The 17,867-nt window shown below is 43.4% G+C and overlaps 1 protein-coding gene across 1 annotated transcript in view; it reads right to left on the minus strand.

The window, feature by feature from the left end:
* Positions 1-17,867, minus strand: part of cdh22 (cadherin 22) — a 139,318-nt gene that overhangs the window by 14,914 nt on the left and 106,537 nt on the right. The window contains exons 9-10 of the mRNA XM_030375616.1: positions 11,564-11,685; positions 522-639 (exon numbers count right to left, since the gene is read on the minus strand). Coding sequence (XP_030231476.1) covers positions 522-639; positions 11,564-11,685 — 240 coding nt within the window. The remainder of the gene's footprint in view (positions 1-521; positions 640-11,563; positions 11,686-17,867) is intronic.

Below are 17,867 nucleotides of genomic sequence, written 5' to 3' on the forward strand. Positions count from 1 at the left end.
GTTGACATTTGGTGGAGCAGAGAGAGGAGGGTGGCCCATGGGAGCTTAAAGTACTTAAGGCTATTGAACCTGCATTCATTTGAAAGGATAATAAAAATCTCTATGATATTTTAATTACTGTAAAATATGCTTGTCAGCAGAAAGTCGAAATTACTTCATCGAATTAATGACAAGTGAAATGATATTGCTCATAGTTTCAAACCATGGTGGCTTCATATTTCTGATTGCGATTTGTTAGGATGGGCCACTGTAACAGTATGTGTGATATTTGTTGTTATCACATGCTTAGAACACTTGACTTTTGAGTAGCAAAGAGGACTATATATATTGAAAGAGAGAGAAAGAGAAGGGTTAAGCCTGTTGAGTACACTCAATATATATCTATATATATTGTACTCAGCAAACGTAACCATTCTCCTCTTGAGAACACAGGATGGACACCTCGTAGATAAACAAACTACACACAATCGGTCCTATGTGTTAAACCACGCCAATTTGCTGTAGGGCACTGGGTGTGTCACCTTTCACATCCCAGAGAGTGAAGTGTCGATTGCTGGAAGCGTCTGGGACCAGGTTGAAGTGGAAGTGATGTCCTGACTGGGGTTCATCTCGGTCCACCACGCTAATGGTGTGAATCAGCTGCAGAGAGAGGAAGAACAGCAGATATGTTTGTCCTCTCTTACAACTGGCCTTGGGATTATTTACACAGTTCTGAGGAGGACCAGGTCAATGAGGGCACCTTAATTGGAAATCTCTACTTGTTAATAGGTCTCTGCCACATGCAGCATACAGTATATGAGGAGATCGCAATTGGCAAACATAACAAGCAATAGGACTCAAGTTTGTAATGGTTAACGTGCTTTTGTCTGGGGAAGGAGTTTAAGATAAATTGTGTGTGTGTGAACACAAAGAAAATGGCTGCATTCAATAAGATGCCAATGAATAATTGATAAGCAAATGAATGTTGGCAAAATCGTATGGATTTTGGCTTAACTGAACAGAACACTGTATCGACTTTAACTCTTAATTGTTTTCCTCTTCTTTCCCTACTTCCTAGGTGAACACTTAATACTGAATGGAACATTATATAGACACTGAACAGAACACAATTTTTAGATGCAGTATGATTTTTTCCCCTTTCAGATGTTATCAAGAGTAAATATCCTTGCAATGGTGCACAGGAAGCGCGCCGTCTACTTTGTGTATTGGGCTCTAAGGAGACAATGCACTGAGACAAGCAATCTCCCTAAAATCCACTCCTGGCTTTTCTCATTACTGTAGAACCCTGTCGTAGAGGGCTTACACGATTCATTTTGTTGTTTGGAAGTCAGCAAATCACTAATGAGATTTTTTTTTAACCAAATATCCCGAGCAAAGATCCTTACGCTGTTGCGAGGGGCAGCAGTGCACAAATAAACTGACTGTGTTATTCCAACCGACTTTAGGGACATTTTTCTGGTTCACATTATTAGTTATGTTTTATTCCTATGCTGTTTTACAACAATTACACCAAACACACACACACAAACCTACACATGCATGCGCACATATCCAACCATCCACACATACATATACCCACACCAGTGTATAAGCGCACTCACACATACACACAATCACACACACACACACACACACACTAGAAATGTGTAGTAGAAATAAGTCAGTTGCTTAATGGTGTTGCCGTGGAGACAGAACAAACGGTCTCTGTGCACCTCCAGGCGATGGAAAGCTAGGTGCAAGATGGATCGAATTGTTCTGTCTGATCTCTCAGAGACTCTGTACACAAGATAAGCACTGGGGGAATAAGTAAAGCCTTTACTTGGCCCTTACTGTTCACGTCTGCTGATGGATCACAGCGATCAGAGATACTAAATGGAACTCTGTACAACTGACCATCTCTCTCTTTCTCTTTCTGGTGTTGATTTGGGTAACAGTCATCTTGCAGTCCTACTATGTTGTAGAATAGCTTCAGGGGGGAGACGGCAGAGGACGTGGAAAACTGGCCAAGGAACTGCACGAGGTGGACTAGTTTCTTGTTTTATCACAGTAATGTTCTCCAAAAGAAAATGAATTTGCACAAGTGAATGAAGCATGGAAAAGGAAATAAGTGTGTCTCTCCAGTGGCCAGTCTACAGGGTGCTGATTTCAAACTTTTACAGCCACTTTAACAGTTTATGAGTGCTGACCAAGTCTTCGTGTCGGTAAGCGTCAACGGCGCTTACAGGTCTCTTACTCCAAATTTCTGAAAAACAGGCGGTTTATAACAATAAAAAAAAATGCTGCCCTTTCGCAATATTAATAAAGATAATCAAGATAATCGCATAATATTATAATCCGTAATTCTAAATAGTTATTATTATAATTATTTAGCCTAGGCTTTACATATACTTTTCATTTGCATTCACCTAATATTATAAGCACATTATATATATATGTTTTTTAGCTTTTTAATTAATAAACTTGATCTGTCAATATACATTGCCCATGGGTGATATTGTAACTTTTTGCCTGTGACAACAATATTTTTTACTCCAGCCTATGCAACTGTAAATCTGAGTTTTTGCACTCACGCAAACAGGTTGGAAACAAGTTGAAGAATCTACCATTTAGACAAATAAATTGTGCTAAAAGTTCAATGACTAGCAAGCAATGGTTAGGTGAATATATGTGAATTTGTGAATATATGAATGGAAATGTATATGCACAACACAACAAAGCCACTTTGTGAAATCCGTGCCCATAAAAGAGACATCCTTTTTGGGGGATTTTATTTTTGCTCATCTTCAATTACAGCAGCGTGTAGCCAGTTGTTCTCACATGAAGCGCAAGCAATTAGCGTGCAGCAGCCTTCTCCTATGAGGTTATAGTTGTGTGAATAACGAAAAGTGTTTGCCTACAATTTCTTGCACATTCCAAAAAAAAATCGAAACCACGTGAAGCCTGTTCTCCAGCATGTAGGCTGGTTGTTGCATGCTATAACCAAGATGAATGAAATGGGTCTGTGTCTGTGGTTAGCCTAATTGGATTGGACTCAGGGAGGAACAGCATTAAATGCAGGGCGTACATATGTTGTCTCAGCGACTGTGTAGGATAACTCTGTGACTCGCTATAGCTCTAAGTAACGTGTTCAGCTCCTGCCATCTGCAAATTTGAAGTTGATCGGCGGATTACATTGCGTAAATCGGCCGATAATATTACTAAATTGCTGATCGATCACTTATCCTAACTGATGCACCGCTTGATAAGCCACTGATCGGCCACCGGTCAGACCTGATAGCTAGATCAGATTTTGTACTGGAATCCCAGCTGCAAACAAGCCCTTGACTATGGCCCCCGCGGGAGGTCAAAGGACTTCAAGGGCACTGGTGACTCAGCCCGCCGCCATGCCCACTTACAGCCCCTTCTGAGCGGGCCTTTTCAAACAAAGCAGCTCTTCAGAGATGACATAACCCTCCTAGTTAGTCAGTCAGTCACGGAACAAGCTTAGTCAGAGCCCCCCCCCCCCCACACACACCCCTGAAAGCCTGTGGGGATGATGTGACCTACTCTTTGATTCCCAAAAGACATAGAAAATGTGATGTGAGTTCAGGGCAGAGAGAGAAAGACAGCAGAGAGAGGACAGGGAGAGACAGATAGAGACAGAGAGAGAGGGGGGGGGGGGGGGGGGGGGGGTTCAACTTCTTCAGATAACATGATGTTGGATTTCAATGACGGAGACAGAAAAACTCAAACAACTGAAGCGGGAAGCATATGCAAACATCTGACTCAGTGACACTGCTGTGTCTTGTGTCTGGCGTGTCAGGCGTTGAGCCTATTCCGAGCGAGACATGCACGGACATCATCTCATGTGGAACACATTAGAAACGCATCAATATTGCATTTGACCTTTACGCTTCGGACGACTTTGACTCTAAGTGTGAGTCAAAGGCGCGTTACGAAGCAGCATGACAGAGCACCCGGGCAGAGTGCGCTGCGGATGCAGATTCCCAGCTCGGCGTATTGCCTTAGAACCTCGACAGTGAGTATTCTGTCTGTTTTATCAAGCACTCCTCCAAAATGCCTGTGTGGACGTCTGCACTTGTTGTGAGACTCAGACACACACACACACACACACACACACACACACACACACACACACACACACACACACACACACACACACACACACACACACACACACACACACACACACACACACACACACACAACGGTCGCTAACGCACACAGATACACACACACTGAAATACATTACATGAATCATGCAGTGAGGAAGACAACATCTTCACTTCATATTTCACACCACAGAGCCGGCAGATCCAGCGATATATTAAAAAGGGTACAGCTCACTGCACCTTATTCACAACGGCCAACCTTTCGTTACACTCCACACTTTGAACTGCCTGCTTCACACCCCCTGCGTCTATGTTTCAAGACCAAGGGTCCCAAAAGCGCCAGACAACATATAAAGATGCAGATTTTCTCTCCGTGAGTAGACACAGTGGGGGGGGGGGGGGGGGGGGCTTAGGTGGCGTCCTGTGGGGTGTTGTGTGTGTATGTGTCTGTTTGGGTTTGTGAGAGTGGGTGTGCATGAAAGAGAGTGTCTGTGTGTGTCTGAGTTTAGGTGTGTGTGTGTGTGTGTGTGTGTGTGTAGGGGTGTGTGTGTGTTTGTGTGTGTGTGTGTGTGTGTGTGTGTGTGTGTGTGTGTGTGTGTGTGTGTGTGTGTGTGTGTGTGTGTGTGTGTGTGTGTGTGTGTGTGTGTGTGTGTGTGTGTGCACTTGTTGGAAGCAGCAGCCTGAGAGAGAGAGAGATAGAGAGTGGTAGAGAGAGGTAGGTAAATGGAGAGCGAGAGAGAGAGTATAAGTATGAGAGGTAAACAAGTTAGGAGTAGTAGTGAGAAAGGGAGATAGACAAGAGAGAGCGACAGTGAAAGACAGAGAGAGTATGAGTACAAGAGGAAAACAAGTGAGGAGTAGTTTGGAGAGAGAGAGAGAGAGAGAGAGAGAGAGAGAGAGAGAGTGAGTTTTTGTGTGTGTGTGTGTGTGTGTGGTAGTTTATTGAGCAGCCAGTTTCATCTCCCTCAAGCACAGTCACTAATTCAATTTCTGTCCAACTGCCTCCTTATGTGACCCAACCCCTTAAGTATCCTGCCGCATCTGGAAAGCTCCACAACGATAATTCCCCCCCCCCCCCAAAAAAAAACTTCTAACTTTATAAAAAATAATAAATACAGAAAGAAATCTACACACAAACCAAACATCTCAAGTATTGCAGAGTGTGTCAAGTTCAAGGTCGTCAGAGGATTTCTGCTGCTGCAAATAGGCAGACGATGTGATTCATGTATTTATATATCATGTCATTATTTCATATTTTCATGTATATATTACCAATGATATCATATATAAATACACAATATAATAAAATGCCACAGACACCATGAACAAAGGTGTGTTAACAGGATTGATAGTAGAAGAATATTGGTTAGAAATGTGAGTGCACATAAAACAATTGTGCATGCTTCATGTTCTCATCTTCCTATCACTTTGATTTAAAAAGAAAGTGGACTTTTGGTTTAAACTAGCACGAACCCTTCCTACTGTTGATATCCTAAAGACAAACAGTCTGTCTGAACATACTGTATTGTAACCCTTTGCTGAACCTTGGGTTACTTTCTAACTCCCTCTTAGCTGTGATTCATTTCTCTGTGTGTGTGTCTGAAATGTATCCGCCAAAACTGTTTGCTTATGTTATTTGCAGCGGTGTGCTGTCAGAGTATCATTACTCTGTTATGGTGGTGTTTACTCTTACAAACAGAGCTCCTCTCTTCTACTCTATAATCTTCAGTCAGCAAAAAAATAGAACCTGAAAAAAACCACAACCAAAAAAAAAAAGATGACAATGTGCTTGAAGCTGGACATCCTCTATCGTTGACTCACCGAACTCCGTCAGACTCAGATCACTAATGCTGTGTGAACAACAGGGGCAGGAAGTCACTTATTACTGTGTGGGCCCAGCCTCGCTGGAGATATGTCCCCGTGTTCAAGCTGCCTAGCAATACACCCCATTCTTTGATAACCTCAACCCCATCTCCTTCCCCATCCTCACCCCTCCCTCACCCCTGACCTCAACCCATCCTCAACCCCATCCTCAACCCTCCCTCACCCCCGCCCCCACCCCTCCCTCACCCTCACCCCTCCCTCAACCCCATCCTCACCCCCGCCCTAAACCTTCCCTCACCCCCATCCTCACCCCCATCCATACCCTTATCCTCAACCCTGCCGTAGAACCTGCATTCCTTACCTGTGTCCTCACCCTCTTCCTCACCTGGCCATCCTCACACCATTATTCACCCCTTTCCTCATGTCATCTCCGCCACTTTCCTCCCGCCGATCCTCATCCCCCACCCTCACCGCCCACACCCATCCGAGACCTCACCCTCAACCTCACCAACATTCTCAAACCCCCTCCCTCGCTCCCAGACACTCACCCCACCCTCTCTCCTCCCTCCCCCTGCCCATCCTCACCTCTATCATCCACCCGTCCTCACCCCATGTTCACCCTGCCCTCACCCTATGATCCTTCACAGCCTCACTCCCGTCCCCTCCATCCATGAAGCCTTCCCACCCCTTCCCTCATCCTTAACCCAATTCCTTGAGTCTTTTTCTTCTTCCTTCTAACAGAATATACAGTATGCCCTCCAAACACACACACAAACACACATAAATACAAAATGCGTTCTCATGCCAACAGCCCGATTCAAGAACAACCTTGACGCAGCGCTAAATGCTAACACTAAGCTAAGCTGATTCTCCGCAGCGGCTCCGCACCGGCAGATAAGAGCCCCGGTGCTGGAGGGAGGCAAACCTCATTAGCCTAGCTTACATGGCAGCCTGATCTGACGCGCTACGCATGTGACAGTGACACGCTGTAATGCTAAGGTGTGTGCCAGTCCCCATGCCATGCGTGCACGGGAGTGTGTGGAAGGGAAGAAAGAAGAGGGATGGGGGGAGGAAGGAGGGAGGAGATGTATACCAGTCATCATGACAATTTTCCCATCTCCGTCGTTGACATCTTCTTTCTGAGTACTGCAACTCACGTCTGGATAAGCAGGATATATATGGCTATCTTGTGTAAAAATAACACTTTGCCAAAGCAAGCTCATTTGAGGTTTAAGGACCTTCTTATAAGCCTTGTAAGTCGAAGCAGCCTTTTGAGACCATCCTGATCTCATGATTTCAAATTCTGTGTCTGACGATCAATCTTGGCTCGAGCCCATCGAAGCCTCCCCCTAAAATATAACACTGATAGGAACAATCGTTGCTATTGGGGAGGACGCTTAAGTTAATGATGAAGCAAAGAGTGTTGTTAAGACTCGCTTAAGGAAAGTGTAGCAATCAATGGAGCAAGTGCAACACTTCTGCCATTAGAGACGTATGCAAAAGTAGGTTTGCTCTACTTCCGACTTGAACTGAGTAAGAGTGTCAAAAATGTATTGAATTTGATCGGCTTGTTATTTTTGAACTGTGTGCAGATTAATTGTTGCCCCACCAAGGCCAGACTTTTGTTTAAGGCAATACACAAACTTGAATATGTGGATTGTCTCACAAGCAGAAAGAAGGAATACTGTTAAATAAGGAAATGGGGAAGAAAGATGTGTGCCTCTGATATTTTTTCTTCCTTAATAATTATATGTGTTTGTTATTTTGGAGAAATTGGTCAGATCAAAGGACAGCTGCTTCGATTCGATTGGTTGGAAAAACACAGAGCACTGTTCCAAAACAGCCCATTCACAAGGTTTGTTGCTGTGGGATAATCACTTTGACCCAGAGTCAATATTCTGTCTTTAACGTCTCTTGCTGGGAAAAGAAAAAAATTTGAACTGAAACTAAAATTGAAGGGCACACACTGACTTTCCTCTTGAAGGACCTTTAACACAGACTGAAATGTGAAATAAATACACAGACTTATTGAGGTCAGAGGACTACAATGAGTTCAGTACGGTACAAAGCGGTCAGATTGTGTCACTTTATGTGCCCTATCGACTTGTTGCTATTGTAGGAATTGTCGCTATGATGGGTATCAGTGACCAGTCACTGGTATAACAATACATTGACCTAAACGTTTCCACTCCAAAAGACGGTGAGAAAAAACACGTTAATATTCAAGAATCAAATTAAAAAACTGATTAATTATTTACCATGAAATATATTAGTTCCAGGAGTCAAATAGGGATGGCTATACGTACGCACAATGACAACAATATTTGATTTCATACAGGCACTGTTGTATACGAGACAGCTTGATTGAATACATTGGGGCGTAGAATTAATGTGTTTTCACATAATTAGCGAAAATAAAAACTGCTATCAATCATTGGGTACTCATAACCCCAGGAGGGGGGGGGGGGGGGCAAATAAAACAGGCAAATACTCTGATCTTTAATATATAAATATATCCCACAGGCTTAAATAATATGACTCTCATTGAATGGCAAATGAGCCCAGCTTGCTGTGCATATGTGCGTGCGTTGCGGAGAGAGAGCCAGTATGTATGTTTTGGCTTGTGTATGTCATTACCCCGAATCCATCATGCACAATGCGTTGTGGAGTTAGCCTCTCGTTACTCATGGGAAGCAGTTCAAATGGTTATGCTCCAGGGCTCCCAGACCCCTACACACAGGGAGGGCCAAGGCCAGTCACTCAGTGCCGCAGTATTGTGCAGCATGGAAAAAACTAAATGTTCATTCCACTCACAAACCAGGGACGCTATGGCAGGAACCCAGGGCACCCCCTCCGGCTAGCTTGTTTAGGGAATGACTAAAATAATCCCAGTAAGCTCTTTGAATTAGAACACTGCAGAACCCCGAAAGGAGTTTGTTTGGTGCTCCCTTCACTTTTATGCAATAAGCCAGTGGGGTCACATTACTGCATTCCCCCCTTCAACTTCATCTTAAAATGGTGAATGCGTGGTTTGTATCATTGTAAAAAACAAAAGGAAACAACCTTTTATAATTAAATTCTTCTTCAATGAAAGGAGCATACTTTAAAGTCACGTTTTAATTAGTTATGAACTCCATTCCAAACATAAAGCCACAATCCCAGAAAGGTTGATGCACGATTCTAGCATTCTGCTTTCTATTCTGGGGCCACTTATAGTTGGAACATTTGTCTTGTTCGGCGACTGTCCATATACATATACACAACTTCAACTGCACAAACCTTAAACACAACCAAACACAATTTGGGTAATTAAATTTACAAAACGGCCCGAATCAAACGCATATCCCAAGCGTCCCAAACAGCGGACCTCGTGGGGTGGTGAATGGGCTTCAGACTGCATTTGATCCAAGGCACATTCTCACTCAAGCTCAGCTGATTACTAAAACCGAGGAGAATAAAATACGACCTCACCGAGACCAAAGAAGAAAGGGCTGGAAGTATGTAACACATCAAAGAACAAAATACTTTAGCATTGAAGGAACTCTAAGTCGAGATGGACGGATAGAGAAAAGATTATTTCTTTGAGTTCATGATGAATTCCAAGTATTTTACCGAATGTGCAGTCCAAGCATCCAACCAAGGTTGCTTTTCTATCTCGTCTTCTTTTCATTTCACCAGGAAGACTAATCGTCGTTGTGGGAGAGCTGCATGAAGGTTAATGTGGTCTCTGGCGGAGGAGACGGAAGAGGTAGGCTAGTGCATGCTAGGAGAAAGATGGGACCAGACCACCGTCAGAACGGCTGTAGCAAGGCTGTGTGCCGGCTCAGGGATGACACGGTTTGGATCTCAGAGAGAGAGAGAGAGAGAGAGACTTGTACCTGTCGCTTCCAGCATGAAGCAACCCCAACTCAAACACACACAAACTCAAAAGAGCCCTTATCTGTTAATTATTCCATTGCTCTACAGATGATAATTGGGTCTGAGACCAGGGTCTATAAAACTTCCCATCCAGTCTCCATTTCTCATGATAACCTGTGGTTAGATCCAGCCCTGAACTGGCAAGAGACACTAAGCATTTCGATACATTAATTTCATTATTTTTGTTCATTTTTATTTCACTGGGTGTCAGGTGATTGTGTCTTTCAGGAGTGAAATTGTACCTGTGGCCATTTTTATTTAATTACATCAACTTCGTTTTTTATAGTTTTTATAGTTCACAACCTTGCGGCTCATGAATTTATGATATCAATCTGTGCTAATTAGAATGCTTCATGATTTCTACAAAGTCCACCACCTTTCCTGGGTGAAACTGACATAGACGGCACGTCGTTTTTTTTAATTTCCCCCATTTACCGTCCTTTTGTTCTTGCCGAATGGAAACACTGCATATTTAAAACAATAAAACCCATTCATCCATGATTCAAAGGACTCTTGTAGTTGGCCTCTATAAAATCAATTAGCTCTCGGGAGTCCCGGGTCAAAGGAGTGGCATCTGCCTACACATGTCCCTGAGATTGCAGGACACACTGTGCTGCAGGTCTGATGTAAGAGGTGGAGATAAGGGTGGAGGCACAATAAGCCCTGGCGCTGCCATTCATGATGGCGAGAGCTGAAACAGCAGCACTTTGGCACATCCTCTTTAATTCATAAAGAGTATAGGTTAGGATATATTACAAATGCACGTGTTTGTTGAGCATTAAACGTTGAATCGATAATCCCCAGATGTGGATTTAACCTATATATACATCATTGTAATTGGACAACAGAGGCAACAGCCGACAGAAGCTTTTTTTTTTCTATTTGACAGTTGGTGTCGTTATCGTTTTACGTCTTACACAGACGTACCAATAAAAATAACACAACATTAGTACAATATTGCAAGCGCCCTTAAAATGATCCAAACCAGGAAAAACTCCATATCTATCATAGAAAAACAACATACATTATCAATCAGATCTGTTCCTGCAACAAAAAAATCACAAAAGTTGGACCATTTATTTAGGATTCCTGTTCAGAATTGGAACAAATAGGACCAGTGAGTGGTCCAGGATTTCTGCCATTTGTTTGACTGCAAAGCTGAGAAAGAACCGAGTTGATGTTGAATTTATTCAACAACAAACGTACAACGCATTACTATTTTATTGGAACAGAGCCGAGCCTGACGGGCCCCTTTAATATACCAGGAGCTGCATTTATGCATAGATTAAAACACACACACCATCCTAAAGATCCTCTACACATGCCTTCAGTTTGACATGCAGCACTCAGGGAGATGTACTAGTGTGCCAAAGGCAACTCAAAATACAGAAAAAGTCCATCAACCCAAGTTAAATTAGCCTCCTCAACCCAAAGTAGAAATAATGTAATATATGCATGTCTTGTATAACCTTGTTTCTGAGTCATATTGCCGCGTTTCAATGTACTTGAAAAGGCTTATGAAAGGCCAAGTGAGGAAAAAGAAAAATACCCACCGTGTGTTGTCAATGAAGTATTGTTGCATTGCTGTATACATAATTGCATGAGCAGCATCTACACATACTCTTATCCTTTATTCATAAATCCCTGCATAGCATGACTCAAGGCTAACCTTCATATGTTTCTATGGGGGTGCACTCGAGTTGACTTGCCTGGCCTGGCTTTGCGTCCTCACAGATGGAGGCCTCGTATGGATAGGCCAGCTCTGGGGGGTTGTCGTTCACGTCCAGGATACGGATGCTCACCGCTGAATGGGACACCATGGCCTGGTTATCTGCGGGAGAGAAACACACAGGCTTTTAATACTGCGTATATATACTGTATATTCATAGAGACAGTATCAAGGGAGGAATGTAGGTTGGCTGCACTGCCTTTATATGTCTTGCCCCCTTTGTTTGCTCGTTTGATGCGCTTGTTTGTTTGTTTGGTTGTCTGTTGAATACACATCATATGAATATTTGATATAGCAGTCGCATTCTTTTTTTTTTGTTCTTTGTGTTTGTCCGAACCCTAAAATACAGAACAACAGAATGATAATGCAGTGATATAACGACTTCTAATAGGCAATGTCTCTTTAGGAATTATACATACGCAACAAACAGTACAAAAACTTGGCTAATGATGGCTCTCAATCTTTACAATGTTATTTTACCAAGATCCCAAGACCTCAATGGTTCCAGATGCTGTTCTTATCTAATGTGTCGAAAAACACAACAAACACCAATAAAATTACATCCTACAAGATGGGGCCATTATGGTGACGAGATAAAAAGGTACACGAGGGAGAGAGAGAACATAGAGAGAGAGAGAGAGAGAGAGAGAGAGAGAGAGAGAGAGAGAGAGAGAGAGAGAGAGAGAGAGAGAGAGAGAGGGAGAGGGAGAGGGAGAGGGAGAGAGAGAGAGAGAGAGAGAGAGAGTGAGAGTGGATTGTGCGCTGTAGCTGTGAAAGCTGGCGTATTTTAATATAATGCCTTTTCAAATTACCCCCATTATCTCAATAACACTTTGTGGCACCAGTGAGTGACAAGGAAAAGGGCCCCAAATAGTCCATGTTGGTTTCCAGGGCCACGATAACCAATCACAGGGACAATGAAGTGCAACACGTACATCCTGCTTTGATGATGATGATGATGATGATGATGATGATGATGAGGATGATGAAAAATGAGTGCATTTATTACGCTTGATATTTTTTGGAACCGGAAAGCGTAATTTTAAATCATCGCGAGTTAAACGCTAACGGGGGGCTCTCACGGGGCTCTGTATGAAGGGGCCTGGGTATTGAGGAGGTGGGAGGTGAGGGGAATTACATAATTAGTACAATCAAAACCCACTTCAGCCACTTCACCAAGTCCACTTGTGCTCAAATCTTTACTCCCCATTCTTAAACATGTCATTATGTCTGATTGTGTTTTCATTAGGGCTGCTGAAATGCCATGCAGAAATACCACACGGCAACAGCTGCCACTCGTTCAGAGAGCCGGGGACGGGAAGAAAAGTGGGAGACGGGCATGGAGGGCCCACGTCATTGGAGGAGAGAGGGAGACGGAGATACAAGAGGGAGAGAGAGAGAGAGGGAGAGTGGGGGAGACAGCCAGGATAACTAATCAAGTGAGTCATTCCTGTTATACTTCCTCGCTACTATTAAAGGTCCACTGGGAAAAATTGAGGTGACCGCTAGAGGTGACCCCTCCCTTTGCAAAAACGACAGTGGTCTTTCCTGGCCTGTATTGTGTGAGGGGTCAGTAGTTACGTCCATTAAGGCGCTCGTGTCTGCAACAATATCAGGTAGCCAAGTGTCCAAGTGAGTTTTTTATACATTTATGAATTGTATTATGTTATTTAGTCTTCAAATGTTCAACTATATGTCAATTATGGCAGATTTTACACATCGAACCTGATCATTTGTTGCATTTTTTTAGTCACCATGGACACTGTACATGTTGTAGGACAAGGTATGCAGAGGTATTCATAGACTTATAATTATCGCTAATTATAGGTCTTGTTACATGTATTGATCATGCATCTCTATAGCAGTCGGTGCCACAAGACATTGTTTACATGCAATGCGGTGCGGAATATTGGTTGCGTTTGATTACATGACTGCAGTTGTATCGCTAGTTTCGTTTTTTATACCGAGTCAGAACTGTTTGTTATGGAAGAAGAAAACAACCTCAAAAACGAACGTTGTGTAACCCGGATAAACAATATATATTAAAGAACGCACAACTATGAACACAAACTGCCATATGCTACACTATTTTACGGTCTGTGCAGCAGTACCACTAACAAAACGTATATTAATAACACCACAGTGGGTGTGTGTGTGAAGATGTGTGGAGCTGCAGGCCAGCAGTTGATTTTGTTGTCCGAGAGAGTTAAGCTTTTTGGATACAGAGTTTAACGCCACGGTGTGTATGTATGTAGTTGTAAAGGGTTAAACTAAGGTAAGGAAAACACCACTATTCTCATTTTCAGGGGATTATACACCCATTAAAACATGTATCTAATTTCTGCCAAGTCTTTTCCCATTGATGCCACTACAATTCTACACACTGGACCTTTCACAGCCGGTACTGACATTGTCAGCGTGGTGCTGATGCTGTGAACGGAAACATTCTGAGAAGGTCAGTGAATCAAATGCTGCCTCCGTCATTTAGCTAGAACACATTAGGAAGGTGTTTGGTTTTTTTGTTGCCTGTGGACACAAGATGGCAGGCTGATGACATACAGACTGATGAACAGAAGGACTGACAGACTGACTGACCCACACACAAACACACACACACAGATGACCAAATACAGGACCAGAGTCAATGATAGTCAAGACATTGAGAAGGTCAAATTTCCCGGATTGACGGATTTTAATTGACAGCGTTAAAACAAATGGACAGTCAATTCAACCACCAATGCAGGATATCAGCCCCCCCTTCCTCTACCTCACACCACACACCCACACCCTCGGAAAAAAAAGCAGAAGTCATCCAGCAGTAGAATTCTTCCCATTCCTCAATCTAATAATTAAAAACAGATGAACAGAACCCCACCCCTCCCCCATCCCCCCCCCCCCCCCCCCCCCTCCTGCGAGGGGGAATAACAGCTATCTAGTAGCCATCAAAAGTGTCAGTGCTCTAAATCTGTCGTCCGATGCAGAAGAAGGATAAAAGGATTTGGAGAGATTATTCGCGTGCGCTACATCTGTTCGGCACGCGCCAGCTGTTAGGTGTCTTTCAAAGAGCCCCCCCCCCCCCCCCCCCCCCATCTCCCAGGGATTGAATTATACTGACACACACAAACCTGGTGCGTGTGCACTACTTTGGTTGCACACAAACGACTTGCATGTGAAAGCGTGATAATGTGTGTGTGTTTGTGTGCGCGTGTGATAGTGTGTATCGGGGATGTCACACATTAGTGACCAAATGGTTCGGCTCCTTCGCCCCGGGTTAGGGTCTGGCTTAAAATGTCAATTTGGTCAGAGGGGAATAACACTGGCCCTGCCACGGCTGCTTGTGGGACGCAGATGCCACCAGCAAGCCACTAAAACAGATGTTTTGTTAGGGCGGCATAGCTGGAAAATGTTTGGCAAAATGTCACCAATTTCTAGAACAAGTGGCACTTGGAACCGAATGTGTTATTTTGTCATTTTGTAGTGTAAGCGGTCCTAAGAAGTCACTACGCAGCGCTCACCGCACAATGTGACAATGTGTGCAAATAGTTCAAAAAATAGAATTGCGTAACACGGGAGGCGCACGAGAAAACAATCAACAAGCATCACCATGATAGTAAGGGCAAAAGCCCTTGAATGGAACTGTTAATGAATGACCATAATACCTCCGCCGCACTAGGATTAGTGTCAAAGTCAATGAGCTGCACTTTATGGTGTACAGAGTGCCAGACCGAACTCTGAAGAGGCACTCCAGGAGGAATAGGCACTAGAACGACACCGGATCCTATGAATTATGCATTGCGCAGCTTCCAACAAGGAGTAATGCAAGGAGCACAATAAGATCATTTTGGGGAATCCTGTTGTTATTAGACCTTTGTTTTCCCGGCTCAGCCGTGGCGAGGGCAGATCGAATGGTGGTTCAGGGTTGAGGCATGTGGTCGCGTAATCATCTCTGCCTGTCTTTCATAGTTGATTCCCCCACATACAGACACGCAAACATACGCCCTTTTTTATGACTCTGGTGTGATCACCCACTCTTTGACTCCTGCCAAGTTGAAATGCAGACTACAAATCAACTTCCTCTTTAATGGGGATCCAGGTTCTGTTCCTTTCCCCTTTTATTTCATATTTGACGGGTCATTTATCTATAAATTAGTGCTGTCAAGCGATTCAAATACCTAATCGCGATTAATCGCATTATTGTCATAATTAACTCGCAATTAATCGCGATTAATCAATTTTTTTTTTCTAAATATCCCTTGATTTCGTGCTGCTAGCCTTTTAGTGAGATCAGAGAGTGTTGAGAAGGACAGTAATAAAATATATTTGGTAAGATGGATATAAGAAGAGAGACCCGCAGTGAATTCAACCCGGTCCACTTGACATCGGGTAGGTGCATTACAGTGGTAGGCCTACCGTAAAACTTCATAGCCCAGGTTTTTATTTGTTCCAATCACTGATCTTTCGAACAAAACTCTTGCTTAGCAAAGATGGGAAATACTAACATTTATTATTTAAACCAGTATGAATATTCCTACCGTACATAGGCCTATACACATTACCATCGAATAACGCCCAAACACACACACACACACACACACACACACACACACACACACACACACACACACACACACACACACACACACACACACACACACACACACACACACACACACACACACACACACGGTGGCGGAGTGGTAATCGGGAGAGTCGGGAGAATTGCCGGTGGGCCGTTAACGTTTCGGGGCTGTCGGGCTGATTACAGCGGGATAACATTATTGCGTTTATAAAAGTTCCTTGCAGCGCCGTCCGGCAGCCTGAGCTGTGCGCCCGCAACCTCACACTCACTCAACAGATGCAACACTCACAAACTGTCAACGTCGCAACCAAGTCGATTTTGTCTAGAGGGGAGTAACTGAGCGGCCCCTCCCGAAGTGATACTGCCCAGGTGGGCCTTGAACTGCGATTGGTCAGAAAGACGTAACAGCTAATGACAACATTGAACTCTCTTGCAGGCTCGAACAGAGTGACACACAAACACACACACACGTTTAAGGGATTTTTCACCCGCTCCATATCCTTGCTTGCCCCAACAAGTTTGTGCGGCGTGCTTGTTGTTTTGTTTCGGGTGTTGCTAGATCCGGTATCGTGTTGTAATTTTTCTAACGTGACTAGTTGTTGCTAGACAGCAGGTGAAAAAACGACAACGTTTGCAAGCCAAAAGAGCGTGAATCTCGCGATAAAAAAATTAACGCTGTTAATAACGCGTTAAACTGAAAGCACGACAATAAATATATTTATGTATATACCTTTGAAGGCAGATAAGGAAGAAGAAGCTGAAACATGAATAGTCAAAAATACTGGATTTTGTTTATCAGGTTGAACATAAACAGCTCGTTCAGCGGAGTTGATTTTATTCTGTTTTAGCACCCTGCCTCCAAACTGTTACAGATATAGTCTTCCACACTATTTCTGAATCTTTTCGCCCTCAGGGTGATCCCCCCCCCCCCCCCCCCCCCCCACATGTCTGGGCAAGAAAAATGTGCAGTTTGGCTAGGTGATAGAATACTGGATATCAGTCTGAGGAAATTATATGTCACTCTAACCCTGGCTTATGGGTTCCTATGGAGACTGAAGTCTGTCAGGTAGCAGAATCACCCTAGGAAGTGACGGGGTGGGTAAAAGCTACTCCGCTAAAGCGTCGCACTGCAGCTCCCGCTCTGAATACACATAGTAAAGGAAATGAGCACTTAGTGACAACACAGCGTTAGGATAATGTGTTTTCTGTGGGCTGTGTGGCACACAGCGGAGAAATACAGTAATGTGTGTGCATGCATTCTCACATAAACATACATATAAACATACACGTACACACTCAATCACACACACAAAAACATGGAAATTGGTCGCGTAACCTGATCTCAATGTCCATAATAAGTGTGAATGGTTATAAAGGGTTGAAAGTTATATTTCATTTCAGAGGTGGAGGTCATTTCCATTTCAGTGGAGTCACATCACATCAATTACGACATATCCAACACCTCGAGAACAAGATGTGATCAGAAAACAGAATTCTGACTAGGCATAAAATAAAACTGGATTTGTTCACTTTACTCAAGACTCTAGTTTTTGGGTGTTTGCCACTTGGCTGTTTTATAGATCCAGAGTATTACCTTGAAGGATATCTTCGGGATTTTAACCTGGTCCTTATTTTCCCATCATTTTGGGTCGATAGGGGTAAGGCAGATTTTTTTCTTGAAATTGGTCCAAGCATTGAGCAAGAA

Source organism: Gadus morhua, chromosome 13, assembly GCF_902167405.1.
Source record: "Gadus morhua chromosome 13, gadMor3.0, whole genome shotgun sequence".
Taxonomy (NCBI): domain Eukaryota; kingdom Metazoa; phylum Chordata; class Actinopteri; order Gadiformes; family Gadidae; genus Gadus; species Gadus morhua.